Raw genomic sequence first — 19,478 nt, 5'->3', positions numbered from 1 at the left:
AAACTCGTCGCAGCACCCCACAGTGGCCGTGGTATCTACACTACGTAGCAGACCGCAGACGCATGAAAATGTAGTGCGTATGCGCAGCGTTTGCTTTGTGAAAACAGCTTGAGTACACGCTCATGCTCATATACTCCAGTCTGGCTGTGCTACGTGGTGCCGACCAGCTTTGTCCAGCACCAGCTTGACTGACAGATTGTAGCTACATCCAACTCTCACATTTTGAAGTCAACAGCTCAATACGAAGCGGAGTCTGCCACGGTATCTAATTAGGAATGGCGAGAAATGAGTGCGCGTTGGCATGCGTGCGTGTGGTCTGATTTGAGGTTCAGGCTAGTTCAGTGTCCAAAACTAATTGAAATTAGCAAGACCCAACAGCTGCGACACCGATAAGCAGGGTGGCAGAAGTTTAATTCCTACCTGGGCAGTCGTGGCCAAATGTGCACAGATGACAGTCAGCTTGTTCCCGAAGTACATATGTATTATGAAAATTCTAAAGCAGATCTTCGCTTACTTCAGCCTGTTTATTAAACTAGGTCAATAAATGTATACAGTAACAGTAGGAAGAAGCACACTGATCCAAACACCTTTCTTGATTCATGTCAGCTATTGGCCAATAGCAGCCCCATATGGGAATCTGCTATATTACAAAATAAAGGGTCCAGAAAATAGTGAGGAGCAGGCTTCTGGTGAAACAGCATTTGAGAAAAAGGTGACTGCACACTCCACTTTTGAGCTCCATGCACCATGCGCGATTGCAAAATATGGCTGAGATGTTCCCAGCAGCGTATGCTATTCGCGAACTTTTTTCACCAAGCCCATTCAGGACCCCTTTAACCACATGCTCACCATGGTGCGATTCGTTTCTACAGATCACCATAATTGTGACAGTACTTGGCCATATGTGACATTTGGCTACAATTCATCCCGTCCCGACACTGCCGGCTTCTCCCTCCATTACCACCCCACATTTCCTTTCAAGACCCTACTTTCCTAAGCTATGCATGCTCCTATACAGTACACTCAAAATGCTGCCATCAGTGCCTTCAGGTTGCACTGAACCGCCACTGCCTCGCAGCTACAGGTCAGCAAAATAAAGAGCACTCGCCCAGACTCACTCAAAAAATATGTTTAGCTTAGGGCTCACTGGGACTAAGGTTTGCCAAAAATCAGACTCATCAGGGCTCACTGAGACTCCTGTAGACCAGACTCGGCCAGGCTGAATCGGGACTCAGACTCACCAAAAATCCCACCTAGCCATGCTCACTCAGACTCGAACACATCAAAAGCAGAACAGGACTCGCTTGCACTCAAACTACTGTATTTATTCGAATCTAGGCCGATATTTTTTTTTTTTTTTTTCAAATAATCATTTGTCGAACTCTAGGGTCGGCTTAGATTTGAGCATTTTATTAATGCGCCAGTTTTTAATTGAAAATAATAAATATGCTGCATAGCTAACGCCATCTAGAAAAGTCAGTATCGCAGCCGCTACTAGGCGCACCAGTAGCCAACTGAAATACACGAGCGACGTCGCTATTTTGACCCGTGTCGTATTGGCGTGCGGCGCAGTGTTATGGTAACGGCACCATACAGGCGATGCCACTGCAGTGCAGCTTCCAGTTGAACAGTTGTGCTAGCCGCAGAGGCATCGTCAAACGTTCAAGCTGGGCGGGACTTGGGCAAAGGGAGACACTTTTTGCCACAACGAGATGACAGCGATAAGGAAGATAAGTGCGCAATAGCAGAGAGGAGTTGTTCACCGAGGTCGCGCTGCGTTTCAACACGTATGAACCGTGCAGCACTGTCTGCACATGTATGGGAGCACAGACGTGAGCTTGCGCACGTCCGCAAGCATACGAGGCTAGCAGCAATAATGACCTAGAGTGAGCTCGGCATGTTCATATTAAATAAATGCTGTTTTCATTTTGTGAATGCTGCCCTCTCTTTTTTGTTCTGCCTACATTCGAGGTAAGATTATTTTTTCTGGCTTCGGACATTCGGGGGTCGGCTTAGAATCGGGGTCGGCCTAGATTCGAGTAGATACGGTAACTAGAACCACAACCAGGCAGGCTCACTCAAGGCTTGCAGACTCGCGGACTTGCACTAACTCGGGCTCACTCAGAATCATTTACTCAGACTTGCGAAATCATGGCTGAGACTCGTCCAAATTCACAGAATCGTTCATTCAGACTCGCAGGTTTATAACTCAACCTGACTCAGGATGAGCTGCTTACTAAAAATGCTACAGAAATTCTGAGATTTGTCCACTAATGCGTAAGCATTCTTCGGCTTAGCTGCTACTGTGCTTTTGCTTACTTATTTAGCTTGTGAATGTCTACCCATTAAACTGCTCAGCCATCCTGACCATGTCTAACCATTGCTACCAATCACTACTATTACACTATTATAACAATTACATGACATGATTACATGAACTTGACCAATTATGCATTTATTTTGCATATATAAAGCATCACGGAACAAACAGATTTTGCCGGGGTACTCGCTAAAGAATGCTTACATACTCTATGGTCCATGGTTGCAATTCTGGTCAGATGCTCTTTTTTTTCTCTAACACTAAGAATCATCCACTATTACACTATTATAGCAATTACATGTGTTTACTTGACCAATTATGCATTTATTTTTCCAATTTAAGGCATCACTGGATGAACAGATTTTGCTGGCGTAGTTGCCAAAGAATGCTTATGCGTTAAAAATATACACAGTGTTCGATTCAGAGTCAGCTCTACATGTTAACTCAAAGCTCTTTATAACAAAACAGGATATAACGAAATAATGTATATAATAAGTAAATCAAACCTCAACGGCGAATAAGTTGTGCATACACGCCAACCTCCATGGAGCGAAAAAGTGACAGTGACTAACTTTTGGCCGCCGCAGCTAGCGACGGCCAAATCAGACCATAGGGCAGAGGTTTGGCTACCGTCGGTCGTCCATCGGCACGATTTTTGGCTGTTGATACTTGGTTACTATTGGGTTACTTCCCACTTTCACTTCACACACTTGTTTTTCAGTGCTGTTTCTCTTCCTTGTTGGCTGTTCTGCCTCAAGCTTGTATAAGCGGCCACTGCTTGTTTCGCTTACACTATGTAGTTAGAAGCCTTGCTTCCTGACGATGCTCCTTCCATGCAGAACTGCAAGATATCGTGCATACTGTCATGTTTTGGAAAGGCATTTGATCGCCATTTGCAGGGTGTAGATCAATGGCACGTCCAACAAAAACAAGAGCCGAAGCATCACGTAGGTGGGGAGGAAAACTTGCAGGATGCACCCAGAATCCCTCCTTCATTATCTCCCCTTGCTTCTTTTTCTTTTTGTGTGTTTGCTTCTTTTGTTTTATTTTTTATTTTTTTTAATCAGCAACTTTCAGCAATCTTTAGCAGAAGATTGTTTTGATGGATGATCGCAATGTCCAGCGTCACATAAATAGCATTCCATGCCTCTTCGATAGTAGGCCGGGCGCGAAGATGGAAGCAGATGGAAGAAACACCCAGCTGTGCCCGAACAGAGCAAGCCGTAACCAAACACAAGGTCACAGACGAGGGACATTATCAGCTAAATGCAGACATGTCACATATAAAAACAGAAGTAGAAACCTAACTAGGTTCTGCCGAGCAGCGAAGACCTATCTATGCACTTCTAAGATCAGCGGCCTTTTTTTTAGATGTAAAACAAAAACAACGTTGGTTTAAGCGCATTTTTAACTTGTGCTTTGATTCCTCAACATCGCTTCCGTAGTCTAGCTTGTCTGGCCACAATGACTCCTCACGGGCTCCGTCGACGACACGATCGGCGTCAGTTGCCCGGTCTTAGTTGCAAAGAGTGTGGTGTGACGAATGCGCAGCGACGGTTCGTGCGGGATTTTTCTAGAAGTGAAATTCATCGTGAAAATTCGCTCCATGAGGGTTAGCCTTAACTGCTCCTGAATAATTACGTCCCTTAACCCTTTCAGGGTCAATGACGTAAATATACAGCGCCGCAAACAAGTCCAAAATGGTCAATGCCGTGTATTTATGGCACCGTCTGTACATTTAAAAAGCTCGTCAATTTCCTCTTCTTTTTTTTTTCTTTTCAGGCATGTGCTGCCACTATGTGAGAATACAGGGAAATTTTTTCTTGTGCCTCCCTCGCTCGATTTTCATCGCATGGTTTGTTTTAAAGCTAGTTTGCTCTGCTGCGTCTATATACTACCACTCGCGCATTGGCGCATGCGTGGGCGTGCGGCGGTTTGGGTTTTGTTCCGCAGGTGGTTTCGGCTTCTTGGGCTAGCAAAACTGATGGCTATCTCGTTACTAGTCGCTTAAAACGAGGCCGCCTGTTTCTCGCTCGTTTACTGCTCACACGGGTGAGCATAGGATGGATGCCACCGTGCGTGCGTTTCCTTTTCTTTTCCTTTTTTTTTTTTTCGAGGGGAGACTCACGATATCTAATTGGCTCTGGTTGGCGATAAGATGAAGATTAGCAAAATTTGACACACGTTTTGCTTTTTTGACAGTCCCATAAGCACACAGTTTTCTTGAGTGTGCTCACCTACGCAGTTCGATTATGCTATGGATGCAAACATTAGTTTAAGAGCAGGAACATTTGATACTTACGAAATATTCTAGTGTGTGCATATTCTAAGCCTTGAACAATGCATCAAATTTTTAATTCTTAGAAGTTTATTTCTTCTTATTGTTGTTATTGATGAATAAAGGGATACATATATACCAACGCAAGATATTTTTTTCTCACTTTACGGTCACCCTAGAAAAATTACGGTAAATTTTTTTCGAAATAGGTCCCTCAGAAGAATTGGAATCTGCAATAAAAGAAATGACCCTGGGTGGTCGCATATGGCGATAAAATATCGACCCTAAAAGGGTTAATCAGCGAACAGAGCTTTGTAAAGAAAGAAAAGGTGGAAGTCAGTGTCTTAAAGTGTAGCTGCCCAAGGTGTCTGTGAAGTGCAATGTGCGTGAGAAGGTTTAAGTGTGTCAGATATTTTTAGGCCCATATTTGGAATTGACTAAAATCCTGGTAATTATGCTTTGCAGCTTAGTGTGGTCTTTAGAATTATGTCGTTTGAACACTATGGGGAGTACGAAGTTGAAATTTGGCTTAACAAAATGTGCTTTTAGTGGAACAAGGCAGACAAATTTTAGTGCCATAAATGTTGTGTGGCCACTAAGAAATGATCAAATTAGTGCTAACTGTTGTTCTTGATGCTTACTGATAATTTGCTTAACGCTTACTGATAATTGGTTGGGGCCGCCTCTGTTTACGCAAGGTTTACCTGAGTTGACAGGATCGAACGAAATGACGCAACATTGACAGAGGGCACCACAACATAAGCAGCATGTATTTCGTTAAGTGCAAAAATCAGGCCGATTACCGGCCGATATGCACATAGATTGTGTTGGATATGCGGCAACGAACTTCAGACTGCTTCCACAGCCATCAACCTAACCTACATGCATAACCTTGGGACCGATCACTTGATGAGCCACTTACACAAACATACTAGCAGCAAGCATGCCGCGATGGCTTGCAGCCCGTTACCACATCGGCCAGTGGCAAATTTTAGTCACAGCCACGCTGGCCAGGCAATTAGACCTGATCAGCACTGCTTCATCGACTAAAGTTACGGTTTGGTGCCAAATCGACACATATTTGTAACAAACACACAGTACTTGGGAAGCTAACAAACCTCCTCATAAACAAAAGCGAGTGTGCAGGGTGGCAACAAAGTTGTTCAGAGCCGCCATATTTTCGACACACGAAATGGCAGTCTCCTGTTACCGACGCTGCTTGTAGACGCACGTCAATCTTTTTTTGTATCTTCGAGAAACCTGCCACAAAACTAGCTTTGGATTTACATGGCAGACACAAAAGTGTCATGAACTGGTAGCATGCAGTGGCGCAGACGGCAGGATGAACAACAGGTGGAGTGGGGGGAGGGGGGGGGGGCGGAGGTTGTGTCGCGTGAATTTGCTGTGACCGTGCAGATTGTAGAATCTAGATTGCCCTTATGATAACCCACCTGCCGCAAAGTTCAGCCGGCTAGCCCTTCTACATTCCGGAAGAAAACTGGGAAGCAAAACTTTCTATGCAATAAATAAAAGATTGCCACAAAACACAGGTCCACTGAGAACCTCATTGGTATTAAGTACAACAGAGCGTCACTAATTCGTTAGTTTCAGAGGGAAAAAAGCACTTGATTCTATTCAACAGTAATTCCAGTAATAAATACATATATTTTGCAGACCTCGATATACTAGAACTGAGCTGTAATCATTGTTGACATATTAATTTGGTGTTCGCTTTAATAGGAATAGACTGTACTGTACGTCTCATTTTCTATGTACTTTCGTTACTGATAGCTTGCAAGATTCTTGTTATGCTATGCTAGGAGACTTCCAAGCATATGCAGCACCCTATTTTCTTGCCCAATGTTTGTAAACATTAAATTTTGTGAAAAAATTTCTGATATTCGATTTAATATTGGGCTTTTCTTGATTTGATCCAATATTCGATTAAAAATCTACTATTCGGTATTTGCACATTCCTAATTTATAATGTCAACACACACACTCACCGGCACTAACTAGCACTCACACTTGCATCCACTCAGTGAAAATCACTTGTGTTCACATTCGCATGTACTCTGTGAGGCTCACGCCAATTCGCACTCACCAACAGTCACTCATATTTATACTGGTGTCCATTTATCCATCACTTCACTCCTGTTTGTACTTGCACTCGCACTCGTGAAATAAGCATGAGTGATTTGGTGTACGACTCATGAGGATGCCTGCCTACGACTATACCCCAGGGGCTGAACAAAGGTGTATAGAAAGCACACTCAATGGCAACTAGCTAAGCAACTATAATCTTAGCTAAAGTTCATATTTCACAAAAGTAGAATAGCCCATTCTGGCCCCATACATTTCAACATTTTGATATATTGGATATAGTCCACTGTTTGCATGCCCACACGTAAGCTCATTCTTTCCAACAAACACCACTCCTGGATACAAACACAGATTGACTGAAGATTACACGCAATCATCCTACCATGTTTTGTGAACTGAAAAACATGTGGAATGACTGCAATTCAGATGTACTTAATCTGACACAGACTTATGCTATCTACAGTTTACTCTGACTCACTCAAGATCCAACTAACATATACTCAGACTCACCTCGACTAAGCTCGACTCACTATGACTAAACTCGTGCCCCCTTAACTCACTCAGACTCCCGCCCCTAGAGTTCACTCGGACTCTCTGAGACAGTCTCACCAGTCATTGTGAGTGAGTTCACCGCCTTATGCTCACAGCCGATTCAAATGCCCGCTACAATAGCCATCGCAGAACTGTTTACGTCTCTCCAGGCCTCACTGGTAGTACTTGCCACCCCGTTGGTCTGTCTTCGAAGCTTCTGTCTCACTCCTCCAGACCACATATGAGATCGCCCCATTGGACAGAAACTCACCATCTTCCATGCCCTCTAGGGATGTTGTACAAGTCCTCCGTCTGAAACCCCACCTCTCTGAAAACAACCCTTCCCTTCCCAGAGTGCCAAGACGGCCCTCCAGTCAGTGGAGTTCATATGTCACAGGCCATTCCAGCACATTTTAGAAGCTGCTCAATTAAGCCCTTTGGTTGTAGCTTCACCCCATATATATTTTGTAAATACATTTACTTTTATTTCTGCCTGCTACTGATTCCATGTCACATTATTGAATTGGGCCTCAAGCTAGCCTCTGATTATAGGTTCAAACATCTTTATGCAAACCTTTAAACATTTATGTGAAACTAAAATAAAATTATATCGTTATCATCATCATTATTATTGTTATTATCATTATGATTAGTAGTAGTAGTAGTAGTAGTAGTAGTAGTAGTAGTAGTAGTAGTAGTAGTAGTAGTAGTAGTAGTATGTGCATGCATCCACAGTGATTAATGATGAAAACCACATCCAACAAGCAGCTCATGCAAGACAGATAGCATGAATGTACAAGCCATCCTCATACAAATGCACATAACGCTCAACTTATTTTCACCCACACGACTTTGACCAGTAAGCACAATTAGTAGCCAAATGGAAAGTTTAGCAACTAATCATCCAGCACTAGTTCTAGAGTGTTCCCCTCTCAAAGTGGGCCCAAACAAGGCTTGACTGTAAGGCGAACAGAAGGATGCCAGCATCTTAGCACACTCGATGAGATAAGCACCAGGGAGAACACACACACCTCCTTGAGCTGCTGCACCTGCTGCAACAGCTGGGCCTGCTGCGCCTGCAGCTGTGCCAGGTACCACTGTTGGTCCCGGCACTTGTGGAAAAAGGTGGGCGGCCGCACCTACACAACACAAGGAAGACATGGTGACGAGAAGCCCACCACTCCTATAGCGTCTCTATAGAACAGACAGCATTAGCAGGGCGTCGCTTACGCTCCACTCAAATTTCATGCGTTCAGCTGGCTGCCGAGAACTGCATTCACTTTTTTTTTTTTTCAAGGGAATCTCTCCCATTCTACCAGACACACGAGCAACTCCTAGAATGACTCAGCAGGAGTGTGTGGTACAGTGCCCACGTGCACTAGGGCTCCTGCTGAGCAGCTGTGGGCAACTTATTAGCAAGCACCCGTCTGATTGGAACAGAGCACGAATGCTCTGCTAAAGCTGCCCAATTAGAAGGAAATGTTTGCGCAATCGACACTGTACAATTTCCTGTAATGTAAACCAAGTAGATACCAAAAAGTTGTCAGAAATGTCGAGTTCAAAATAAACAGTGCAGGTGTGCAGTAGCAGTGATGCAGAGAAGCATTGTGCACACTAGAAAGATTGCATGGCAAACCTCCATCTCAAGGCAAGTAATCAGCATGTTATGATACCCCTGCCATCTGGGCAAGTTTAGTGTCATTTTGAGTGACTTTACTTAGCCACTAGTGTCATTTGCAAGTTGTCACATGGGAACGCTTAGTGACACTCGCTGCTAAATGCACTCAGCAGTGAGTGTGTTCGGCAAACTCACATCGCTGCGCCGAAGTGTTGTGGGGAGCACACGCGCCCATCTTCCCCCGCGCCGTCGCGTCGAGAGCCGGCATAGACGGGGGAGAGGCGCACTATGCCCTCTCCCGATTCTCCCTCGCTCTCGCGACGCGTGCGCGCCCTTCCTCCCCGACTCGCGGGCAGGTAGCTGACGGGCAAGGAGGACATTCCCCTCGCCCAGGTAAAAAGGTACAAAACAGCGCGACCGGGGGAGACCCTCTCTCTCTGAGGCCGGACCCCTAACCTGCCAAACTGGAGTACCTGCCGCAACCCGTGAGTGACCACGTTGCCTGACTATCCCGGGCAACGAGGCCAGCCTATTTACTACTATTACTGAGAGGACGTCCCTCTGCGAGTGTTCGCTATTGCTAATAGCAATAAACGTTATTACCGTTGACACCGCTGGTTGCCTTATTCGTTCGAACCCAGCGTAGCCGCGATTCCCGCGCTACGGGTTGGGAGTACCACGAAGCGACTGCGTGGGGCTAGATCCGGAGCTCGCCTTCAGCCCTAGCCCGACGCAGTCGCTTCGTGGTACTCCCAACCCGTAGCGCGGGAATCGCGGCTACGCCGGGTTCGAATGAATAAGGCAACCAGCGGTGTCAACGGTAATAACGTTTATTGCTATTAGCAATAGCGAACACTCGCAGAGGGACGTCCTCTCAGTAATAGTAGTAAATAGGCTGGCCTCGTTGCCCGGGATAGTCAGGCAACGTGGTCACTCACGGGTTGCGGCAGGTACTCCAGTCCGGCAGGTTAGGGGTCCGGCCTCAGAGAGAGAGGGTCTCCCCCAGTCGCGCTGTTTTGTACCTTTTTACCTGGGCGAGGGGAATGTCCTCCTCGCCCATCAGCTACCTGCCCGCAAGTCGGGGAGGAAGGGCGCGCGCGCGTCGCGAGAGCGAGGGAGAATCGGGAGAGGGCATAGTGCGCCTCTCCCCTGTCTATGCCGGCTCTCGACGCGACGGCGCGGGGGAAGATGGGCGTGTGTGCTCCCCACATCGTGTAGCCTCGGTAGCAATGCTTAAAATTAAAAGACACATAAACTGATATTGAAAGCAGATTTGGTAGTAATTTTAAACCAACTTTTTCGCGACTGTTAAATGTTATAAGCTAATAAAAAGTTTTATGCTTTAAAAAAGAGATAGTGTGCTACTCTCAATCTCAGGCTGTTTATGCATAATGGCCACGCACTTGTTTATGCCTGTGTGTGCCTCTGCTAGCCACCCCAACTGTGTAGCCGCCGTCGTTTGTTTTGAGTTTACAGGGCGGAAGTAGTGCATCAATGATGCCATGGCTGGATAGGAAGACCAAGGCGCTCACAAAAAGGGGTGCTTTGATAGTAGCACTTCTCGCCATTTTTAATGGCGCTTGGGAGCGAGGTTAAAGGTGGAATGCTGCCCTTGCTCAGCTGATGAACAAATCGAATGGAGCATGACAGTGTGTTCATTTAACTCATTGGTCATTTTACAGCCAAGCTGACTGCACGTCGCTTGCGTCTTTAGCAGACGTGCTCAGGATGAGACACTCTCTTGTCCAGGTTTGTGATGATCGATAACATTATTGCAGTGCAAAGAACTCCATCTTTCGCACTAGCCTTTATTCTAAATGCTCTTTTTCACCATAACACACTTATCTAGAAAACCATGCGTAAAAGATCCGAGGACACCTAAGCAGTTCTTATGAGTTGTGAATGCAAAAGCATTGATGTACAATTGAATGCCTTAGAGTTTTGCACTGCGAGTAATGCACCGTAGCGGTATGTGCTGCCCAAGCCAACAAGCAACAGTGTCGGCTGGCACGTACGTGCAGCAGCTAAGCCCAGTGAGGGTAAGAGAGAGATAAATGTGGACTGCCTGCCTGCTTCAAAGAGCGAGCTGGCGGCACCCACACGCGCACGTCACATCACGTTCTCCAACCAACGACAACCCGCCTTGTCCCACGGCGTCGCAGCACTGTATCTGCTCTGTCAAAACACGCTGGTTACGTGGCTTCACGGCGATTCCCTCCCCTCATGCCACACCTGGCGTGCTAGCGGGGCAGCAGGTGTTCCAATTTGCCCACTCTGCTCTGTCAAGGCACACTAGTGATGTGGCATCGCTGCCAATGGGAATTTAGGGGACGTTTCGCTGCTACAGACGATGGATTTTTCACTCAATGAGCCATTTGATGCTTTTGCATGCATTAATAACAAATATATGTTGTGCCTCCTGATTCACCCACTACCAGTGTCAGTCATTCACCCATTGTGGCACCCTTGTCTACAAGCGCAGACAAGGGTGCTGGACTTCTCTAAAAGTAAAAAAAAAGCAACGACAACTTGAAGCAATTGCCACAGAGCAGGTTCGAATTAAAGAGGAGGGTCTACGTATGCAGCAGGGCACTTTGATTATTTAATTTTAGTTTTAAAATAACATAGCGCGTCAAGCTCATTTTTCTCAGTTTGCACTTGTTGGCCGAACAAAACCTATAGGAAAACTACAATCTCAAACTGCTTCCCCGAAAGCTGCTTTCAAAGTAGCTTCTGGGCTGAAATATTGTCAGGAACAAGATGAGGTACTTTTTATAATTCTAAATTTTTATGAACACAAAAAATTATTACACATCCGACACATAATGACAATGAAAAAAATTGAAACTTAGCCTCAAAGTGATGACATTGTTACAGAAATGTAACGAAAACCACGCGACTGGCCTTAGCCTGCACTATAACACCCTAAATGTATCTAACAAAAACAATCAGTGTGCCTTCATTATTTCTGAAATGATGGTTTCCCTAAGGTGACATGCCTTATTGGTTCATATGACTGCTATAACGTCTTTTCTATTCAAACTATATTATTGAATGTCCAAGATGTACTTAAAACAAGAAGATACATAAACCTATGAATCTTTATAAACATCTGTGCAACAGTTCAGAAATTCATTTTCAGCTCTCTATGCGCCCTTAATCAACTACCTTGCACTGCTTATCAAGTTGTTGAAATGAGTTTTTTTGCTTTTAGTAGGCTTAGTAATGTAAGCTGGCACCACTGATGTCTGGCTGGCCCTGACATGAGCAAAAGGTGTGCCCACAGACTGGTAAACAATGTTTAAAATACTTAGAAGTTTACTTCTGGTGAATTCAGCTGTTCAACCTAAAGCAATCTCCTGAGCATTCGATCGGGCGCTCAGATTTCACAAGTCTGGTGGTACCCCCATCCCCCAAACCCCATTCGACTAGTTCCTGCCGTATTGTGATTTGTTTTGCATCAATGCAGAGCTCTCTCGAGATTAGAGCCAAAAAAAGCCTGTCCCATCTGAACATGCTAGCTAATCCCAAAGCAATCAAAGTAGCCACACGATCGAGTTTGGTGGATCTTGGATGCGCTCCCAGGTTAGGGTGGCCGAGGTCGAAGGTGGGAGCACCTTCAGGCACTCCAAACAAACTAAGCAAATGAATTCCGAGTGCTCAATTTCAATTAGTCAAATGTAAACCACATCACAAGATCATTCGAGTGCTCAAAAGTGACCAGTCAAATGTACTATAAATATGCCAGAGGTAAACAAACTGCTCTGCACTGGATCATGGAAGTTGCTGTGCACAGCATGTTTTCAAAACAAGTGTTTTAAAGGGCCCCTGAAACGGTTCGGACAAATTTTGCAGACGCGTAGGGTATAGCTAAAGTTAAACATTCGCACCACAATTTGTGTGAAGCGTCTCATATTAAGAGAGCTACGGACAATTACAAGTTACCCTCCCCCATAGCATGCATTTTCTCCTCAACTCGTTCGCCGAGTGGTCGGGGCTAAGCTCCGCCTTCACTGGCTCTGCATCCCGATGGCACGTCATGTCGTCTACATCGGGTTCTCTAGGAATGCGCGCACGCGTGAGGCCTCTCCAACCTCTCCGGCAGCTGCTTGGCAGTCGACGTCAAGCGAGAGCTATCGAAGTAGCGTGCGTTGCCAGCATTCTGTCGCAGCGCCAAATGTGTTTGGTATTCCGGTAACCACAGGCGGGCTAGGCCTTTCAACGCATGGGTGGAGGCATAAACTCAAGCTGATGAAGCAACTTTAGCGTAAGCATACGTGAGCGGCCTGATCGGTCTGCACGGTCCATCCACCTCTTCACGCAGAGCTTAACCAGCCAAAAAAAGAGCTAATATTGCTCTAACCAAGTGTAAAACATTTTAAACATTTACAAAGCAGCATGATAATGATTACACTCCTGCGAAAAATTTACACCAGCAGCAAAGAAGAATACACTTCGTTACTGCTACTGTGTTTGGTTGAGCTCTGTGCCACCGCCACCAGGTCGCTGCACCGTGCAGACCATTCACATTTGGGCTTCTGCTCATCCTGTGAAACGCCAAGGTCAAGCGGCCAGACCCTGTCCCCTCGCTTGTGTTTACCCAAATACCAGACTCGCGAAATGCTATTGTGGTAGTAATCCTCCGGTGTAAAGGGACGGCCACAAACGCGCAAATTCTGGCGCCGATTGTATAGCGGCAGTCCGATGCGCTGCAGCCACTCCGCTCATCTGCTGCCTTGCTGAGGGACACGATGTCGCAGCTTGACATATTACCAGTCGCTACGTTTGCAGTCCACAACGCAACAAAGGCGATTCATGGTGCTCATGAAAACACAGACCGACACTGACCGCAGAGCTCTCATCAAGACGGAGTACGTTGTAACACAAGCAGACGATGCTTGCTGTGAGCCGGAAGTGCTTAAGTGTAGTGAGAAATTGTTCTTGTGCATTCTCCTTCTGTTACTTTCTTTTTATAGAAACAAATTAACTAACATTCCAAGTATCACGAACATAATTTGTTCACCATAAAGGTGGAAAAATTATCGATGACGTGCCCTGGGCAGCCAATCGGATAGCTCCCCCTACTGACGTCAATTGAACGATTTACGTCATATCTGTAGGGGCAGCTGAAAATTCCACTGAGCAGTGTGCTGTGATCGGCAGCGATGTACACATTTAAAACCTTATAATAAATTACACGCTTTACGCGGAGTACTTAGATGCGTCAATTTATGATCAGCAGGACCTACTCTAATGACTCTGTTTGTACAAGATCGTCATAATCGTTTCAGGGTCCCTTTAATTCCACTGAGTCTATTTTGCTCTGATAAAAAATTCTGCTTACAAAATTTCCACACACTTTTGGAAGTGACTGCTGCATGGGTAAACACTTCCCCAGATTAGCTTTCCCTTGCGCCATAAAAAACTTGGTCTTTAAAGGGTGGTAGACAGTCCCTTTAAAAGCATGCAGAACGCTTACAATGGCACTATGCACTACTGCAGATGTGTTGTCAAGCAGATAGCTAAATATGCTTATTGCGATAGGGTTGGTGGCGATAAGTGATGCTGGCATACCCACCAGTGGTTATATTCTTTGCTGAGGCCACCTCCATGCCTCTATGTGTTTCCTTGCATTTTCATGCATAGCATTGATGCCTATGCATTTTCATGCATAGGCATCACTGTACTTGTGCCAAGACCAGAATGATTGGTGCATCAGACTCTGCACTTTCCAAAAATACAAATCTTTTGTGGCACAGCATGGCATAAGCCACACCATGAATCAAAGCAACTGGTAGTCATACGGCAAGCCACTATGGCTTAAGCAGCCAGCCAATAGATCAGGCTCTATGGAGACTGGGTTGGGGATTCGTCGCAAATACGTTTTAACCATTAGCATGTCTTAAGCGGGTACATACTAACTAGGTTTCACTGTACATGCTCACTGGAACTAGTGGAAACCGTCACCAGCCATTTTTCCCGCAGAAAGTGAAGCACACACCTCAAAGCGCAGAAGGAGGGTGTCCCCACTGAGGTAGCCCTCAGAGGCGAGGAGGTCGAGGCGGAAGAAGCGGTTGTAGCCCCAGCACTCGCCCACCTCAAAGTCCGAGGCAAACTCGCGCACTATGTTCTTGCTGGGGTCACCTCCCTGGTGGCTCATCTCCACACGGTACTCGTACCTACAGGGCACAAGGAAGGGTGCACGTGCCGCAGTTCTGTCAGCTTCACCAACCAACAAGAAACTGCTGCACTGACAAACCCAACTTCAGTTCTTTTTCAAGTTTTGAGACTGCAGTCCTCGTACCAGTAGTGCTGTCACCATACAATAATTTTCTCCCTAGTTACTATCTGGACATCCTGTGCATATATCAAACATTTGTGTGATCCTATTTAGGTAGCAGCACATTGCACCATGTGTTAATTTTACACATGTTAAGCAGCTTTCACGGCAGCCTTAAGCTGTGTGCCTAGTGATGCATAGCTACAATAAAACCCCGTTACAGTTGGTTCAATACCACCTCGTGGAGCCACATTTGGAAGTCCAGACAGGCCTCTACACATTCTTATGCAGGAAAAAATCTTGTGAATTCGTTTAATGAAAAATGTTGGTTACCTCAAGCTAAAAAGAGAGAGCAGTGCATGGCTCCAGCTGCCCCTGACACACAGCTAAAAGTTTAAGAAGTTAAAAAATTATGCGGCACTGTGGTGGCATGGACAAGCAAGATTTTTCAGATGCACCAGGAACAAACATTTAGTAGTGTGCTGCACCAGAAACTAATACATTTGTCACACAGGTAATCTAACTCAGTTAAGTTTGATGGCAGTAACCACAGTTACACCAAATCACACAATAAAGCTAACCATAGTTATTCTGCTAACCACGGTTGTTGAAAACTGAGGTTGGCCACCTCAGTCAAAGTCATAAGTGACAAAATGAACGCCCCCAGCTCCGATGCCTGCAGCTCGGCTCACAGCAAAACATCCTCCCAAAAACATGTCACTTGGCCTGTCGCAACGATGGAGGCCTTGATACGGATTTGGGAGCACAAACTGGTCGACTGCGTGTGTTCAAACACACAAAACCCATGCATATATAATGTAATGGTGGAGACAACTCCGGCCTGCTGGTGAGGGAAGGTCTATATATTGTCAAGCAAGTTCATCAGGAGCTTGAGAATCTGAACGAACAATACCGGTGTGTGGTATTCTTCCTTACTGGTAAATAAACAAATTATGATGGCAATTTGAGTGAAGTGCAAGCACTGGCACGGAACCGTGTAATAGGCCTCCACCTTCACAATACTGCGGTGACAAGTTGGAAACAATGAAAGATATGCAGCATACCTGGGCAAGGTTTTGGCAAAATGGCACTGTTCTTGACCTTGTGTGATCATATGTTACTAATGTCCCTATGCATGTCCAACACCACTGAGCTGTTTCAATGCCTTACTGAAGGCTTGCGTTCAGCCGATTAAAGTTAAAATGGAGCTCATGACATGCATGCAAGTACAGTTGACTTTCGCTACAGCGGGCCCTGATAATCCAACAAAAAACATCCGTTTTATTCAAAGTCTGTAATATCCGAGACAGCTCACTTCATAAATTTTTAACGTGATGTCTAACAACTTTATTGCAAATAGTGAGTGAGGAATGTCCAAAGTAAAAAACAAACAAAAGAAGTCGCAGTTTCGACCGAAAGGCGAAGCATCGATTGTGATAGCAAATTAAATAAGATAAGCACGGCAGCAGCAGCAACCAAATTTACCTTCGTGCTATCTCTCACTCAAAGTGAACTTCGAAAACACAGCACAGTCAAAGCTACCGGCACTGGGTGCACTTTGTCCACATTGCAGATTGCTTTCAAGATACGGCGCCCGCGCGGCCGCGTCGTTAACAGCAGCCACCGGAGTAGAACCCCCCCTCTTTCTCTCGCCCCCCACCAAGGCTTCGCCCAAGAAAGACGGCACGCTTCCGCCTAGCTTTCCTCCCTCCCTCGTGCGCAAGATATTGAGCCGCGATCATCGGCTGAGCCTCACAAGTCAGTTGCCAGCTTATGTCGGTATGACAAAAGTCCGTTTTATAAGACTGATTTTGACGAAAATTGCCGCTAATTTCGTTCGCTGTAGCCGATAGTCCATTGTAGCGTGGTCCGTTAAATACGAACTTCGTTGCATTAATAAAATAGGTAGAACAAACAAAGGCTGAAATACGGTCCGTTATATCCGAAAGTCTGCTTTACAAGGGTCCGTTATAACGAGTGTAGACTGCATATAGGTGCCGCAGAAAGATCGTGTGTATTTCATGTGCTTAGACATTCATTTACAAATTGTGGCATTTCCTTCCTTCTAAAATTTTCCTGACTGCCTGACAGGTATATATAACATTTTATATTAATATATTACAGGTCCGTTCTTTCCTTCTTCAAGCTTATCTTCCTTACTGCTAAATCTGAAAACGTGTAACAGCGCCACAGTCCGGTTTACGGTAACTGTGGTTGTGTCAGGTTACTACGGTTGGGTGTAACTGCAGTTAAGGCTGCTCGTGTGACAAGGGTATGAGTCCCCTGGCCACCCAACCGTTGCTATCAGCACTGTATCCATAAATACCTGGCCAAAATGTATGGCATCTATTTGCACTTCACCTACATTAGCACAATGGCTGAAACAGAAACAACATGTCACTACGTGGCAGAGTTCTTTGGATATTATTAGGAATCCTAAAAACATGCAACACATCATCTCAATTTGAAAACACTGTTTGCAAAGTACCAATTTTTAATCACAAAGACATACTGTTAACAGCCATCTCAAAGAAAACTTTTTGTTTGAAATTTTTATTTTATTAACCAATTGTCTTCGATCAAACTGCTCCAAAAGAATGACTTGGAACAAAATTTTAAATTAAGGACAACTTAAGTGCATTTTAAATGAGCCTCCACCAACATGCTTCTTTGTGGCCACTGCATTATCACCAATGGTGATGGAAAGTTATTACTAGGCAGGAGCCAATAGCCAATGCTAACGTTATTTCTTGACTTACATCAATTCTGTGGTGGCCAAGTCCTCCAAATCTTATCCTTGAAGTACACAACCAATCTTAATTGACAACTCTTGCCATTGAGTCCCTCTAAAAATGTCACCGAGAATTTTTCTACTGATATGAACAACTCAACAAACAAAAACAATATGCCATGGACAGTGGCACACTTTGTCAATGCTCCATTAAAAATTACAAAATACTTCCCATGGTGTCACTAGCTTGAATATTTTATAAAGATTCTTTCTTAAGACATTTGTCAAGAGACACCAAGATCAGCGTTGCTATTTTAGCAATATTGTGGCTCAATTAAGCGACTGTCTTGTCGATTTGTCGATAATTTTTTTCTGTTTAGCGACCAGTGATTCTTCTTTTAGCGATGTGCCAGAACAATTCACTACATTTTAGCAACTTTGAAGTCTATCCCGATACAAGTTCAGTGCTGAAAGAGTGCAAAAAGCTTAAAAAGGACAAGCTTTCCATAACAGAGGACTTTTCCTTGAAAGCTTGGGAGATAAGAAAAAAATTATGGCTAAGCTCACAATAGGAACGTGATCAAGGCTCCAAAGTTAAACTAGCTTTTGATAAATGCAGCATAGCTGGTGGAATGTTTGTGTGGGATGTGGAAAAGGACAAACCCTGTAAGTTAAAAAGAAGGAGCAAATGACATGCTAACCATCACCAATCACATTCAGTATCTTAAACCTTCCTTAACTGCCGCAGCACTGTCAACAAAGTAGAACAGCTTGAAGGCATCCTTTGCTCGCTTGACCTTGATATTTCAGTATTGACGGAAACCAAAACGCAATACAGAGCTGCTGCTTGTTCAGGCAATAGGTCTGCAGCAATCATGGGACACACGTATGTATGATGCGTGGGATGCATGTATCAATATCAGCGGCACGGTTCAAAACTGTATCTTTCGTTGCCAACTCTCAAATTCAACAAAATGATTTTTTTTCCGATTCAACTTTTTTTTTTCCCAATTGCCCAATAACCCTGGAAATATCATGGCCCCTTCCGTGAAAGAAAAATCCATCTGCAAAGGTACTTATTTCCATAAAAGGTCGAATTTCAGTATAACAAATCAAATTGCCAATTTTACTGACTTTGTTATATCGAGGTTTAACTAGTACTGGAGCAAGAAGACTCCCTTGCAGTACTCGCGATGCAACGTTAGCCATCAGGGAACACTGGTGATTCCTTTTTACAAATTAAAGGAGATTATATTAAGGTAGTTCTTTTTCCAATCTTCTATTCAGCCTTCCGATAAAATGAGTTTTAGCATAGCAATATGTTTTTTGAAGTATACGGATCACTCGACTTACTTGGATGTCTCTGGCAGGCCAGCTGTGAGCTCCAGAAAGACAGACAGGTAGTTTCCCCTCACAACACCATTTCCATCCTGTAGAATGAAAAAACAAGCAAGACAACAAAGATGTGAGCCCCCGTCCCCGAGAACACATAGGAATCAATAAATTTCCCCGATTCCCAGTGACCAGGAAGCCTTCCATGGATCGGTCCGTGGAGCGCAGTGACGAGCACAAGGTCAGTCTGCGTGCAATGTCATTCCCAAGCCAAAGAGGAGGAAG

At 44.8% G+C, this 19,478-nt stretch overlaps 1 protein-coding gene across 3 annotated transcripts in view; it reads right to left on the bottom strand.

Moving 5' to 3' along the window:
• The window catches only part of LOC126538797 (uncharacterized), a 64,175-nt gene that overhangs the window by 31,524 nt on the left and 13,173 nt on the right, over nt 1–19,478 (bottom strand). For all 3 annotated transcript variants that reach the window (XM_050185521.3, XM_050185538.3, XM_050185526.3), the window contains 3 exons: nt 19,215–19,291; nt 14,852–15,029; nt 8,264–8,371 (listed from right to left, as the gene is read on the bottom strand). In XM_050185521.3, the coding sequence (XP_050041478.1) occupies nt 8,264–8,371; nt 14,852–15,029; nt 19,215–19,291 (363 nt within the window). The remainder of the gene's footprint in view (nt 1–8,263; nt 8,372–14,851; nt 15,030–19,214; nt 19,292–19,478) is intronic.

Source organism: Dermacentor andersoni, chromosome 3 (assembly GCF_023375885.2).
Source record: "Dermacentor andersoni chromosome 3, qqDerAnde1_hic_scaffold, whole genome shotgun sequence".
Classification (NCBI taxonomy): Eukaryota; Metazoa; Arthropoda; class Arachnida; order Ixodida; family Ixodidae; genus Dermacentor; species Dermacentor andersoni.
Note: the sequence above shows the minus strand (reverse complement) of the source record. Positions and strands in the feature narration are given on the sequence as shown.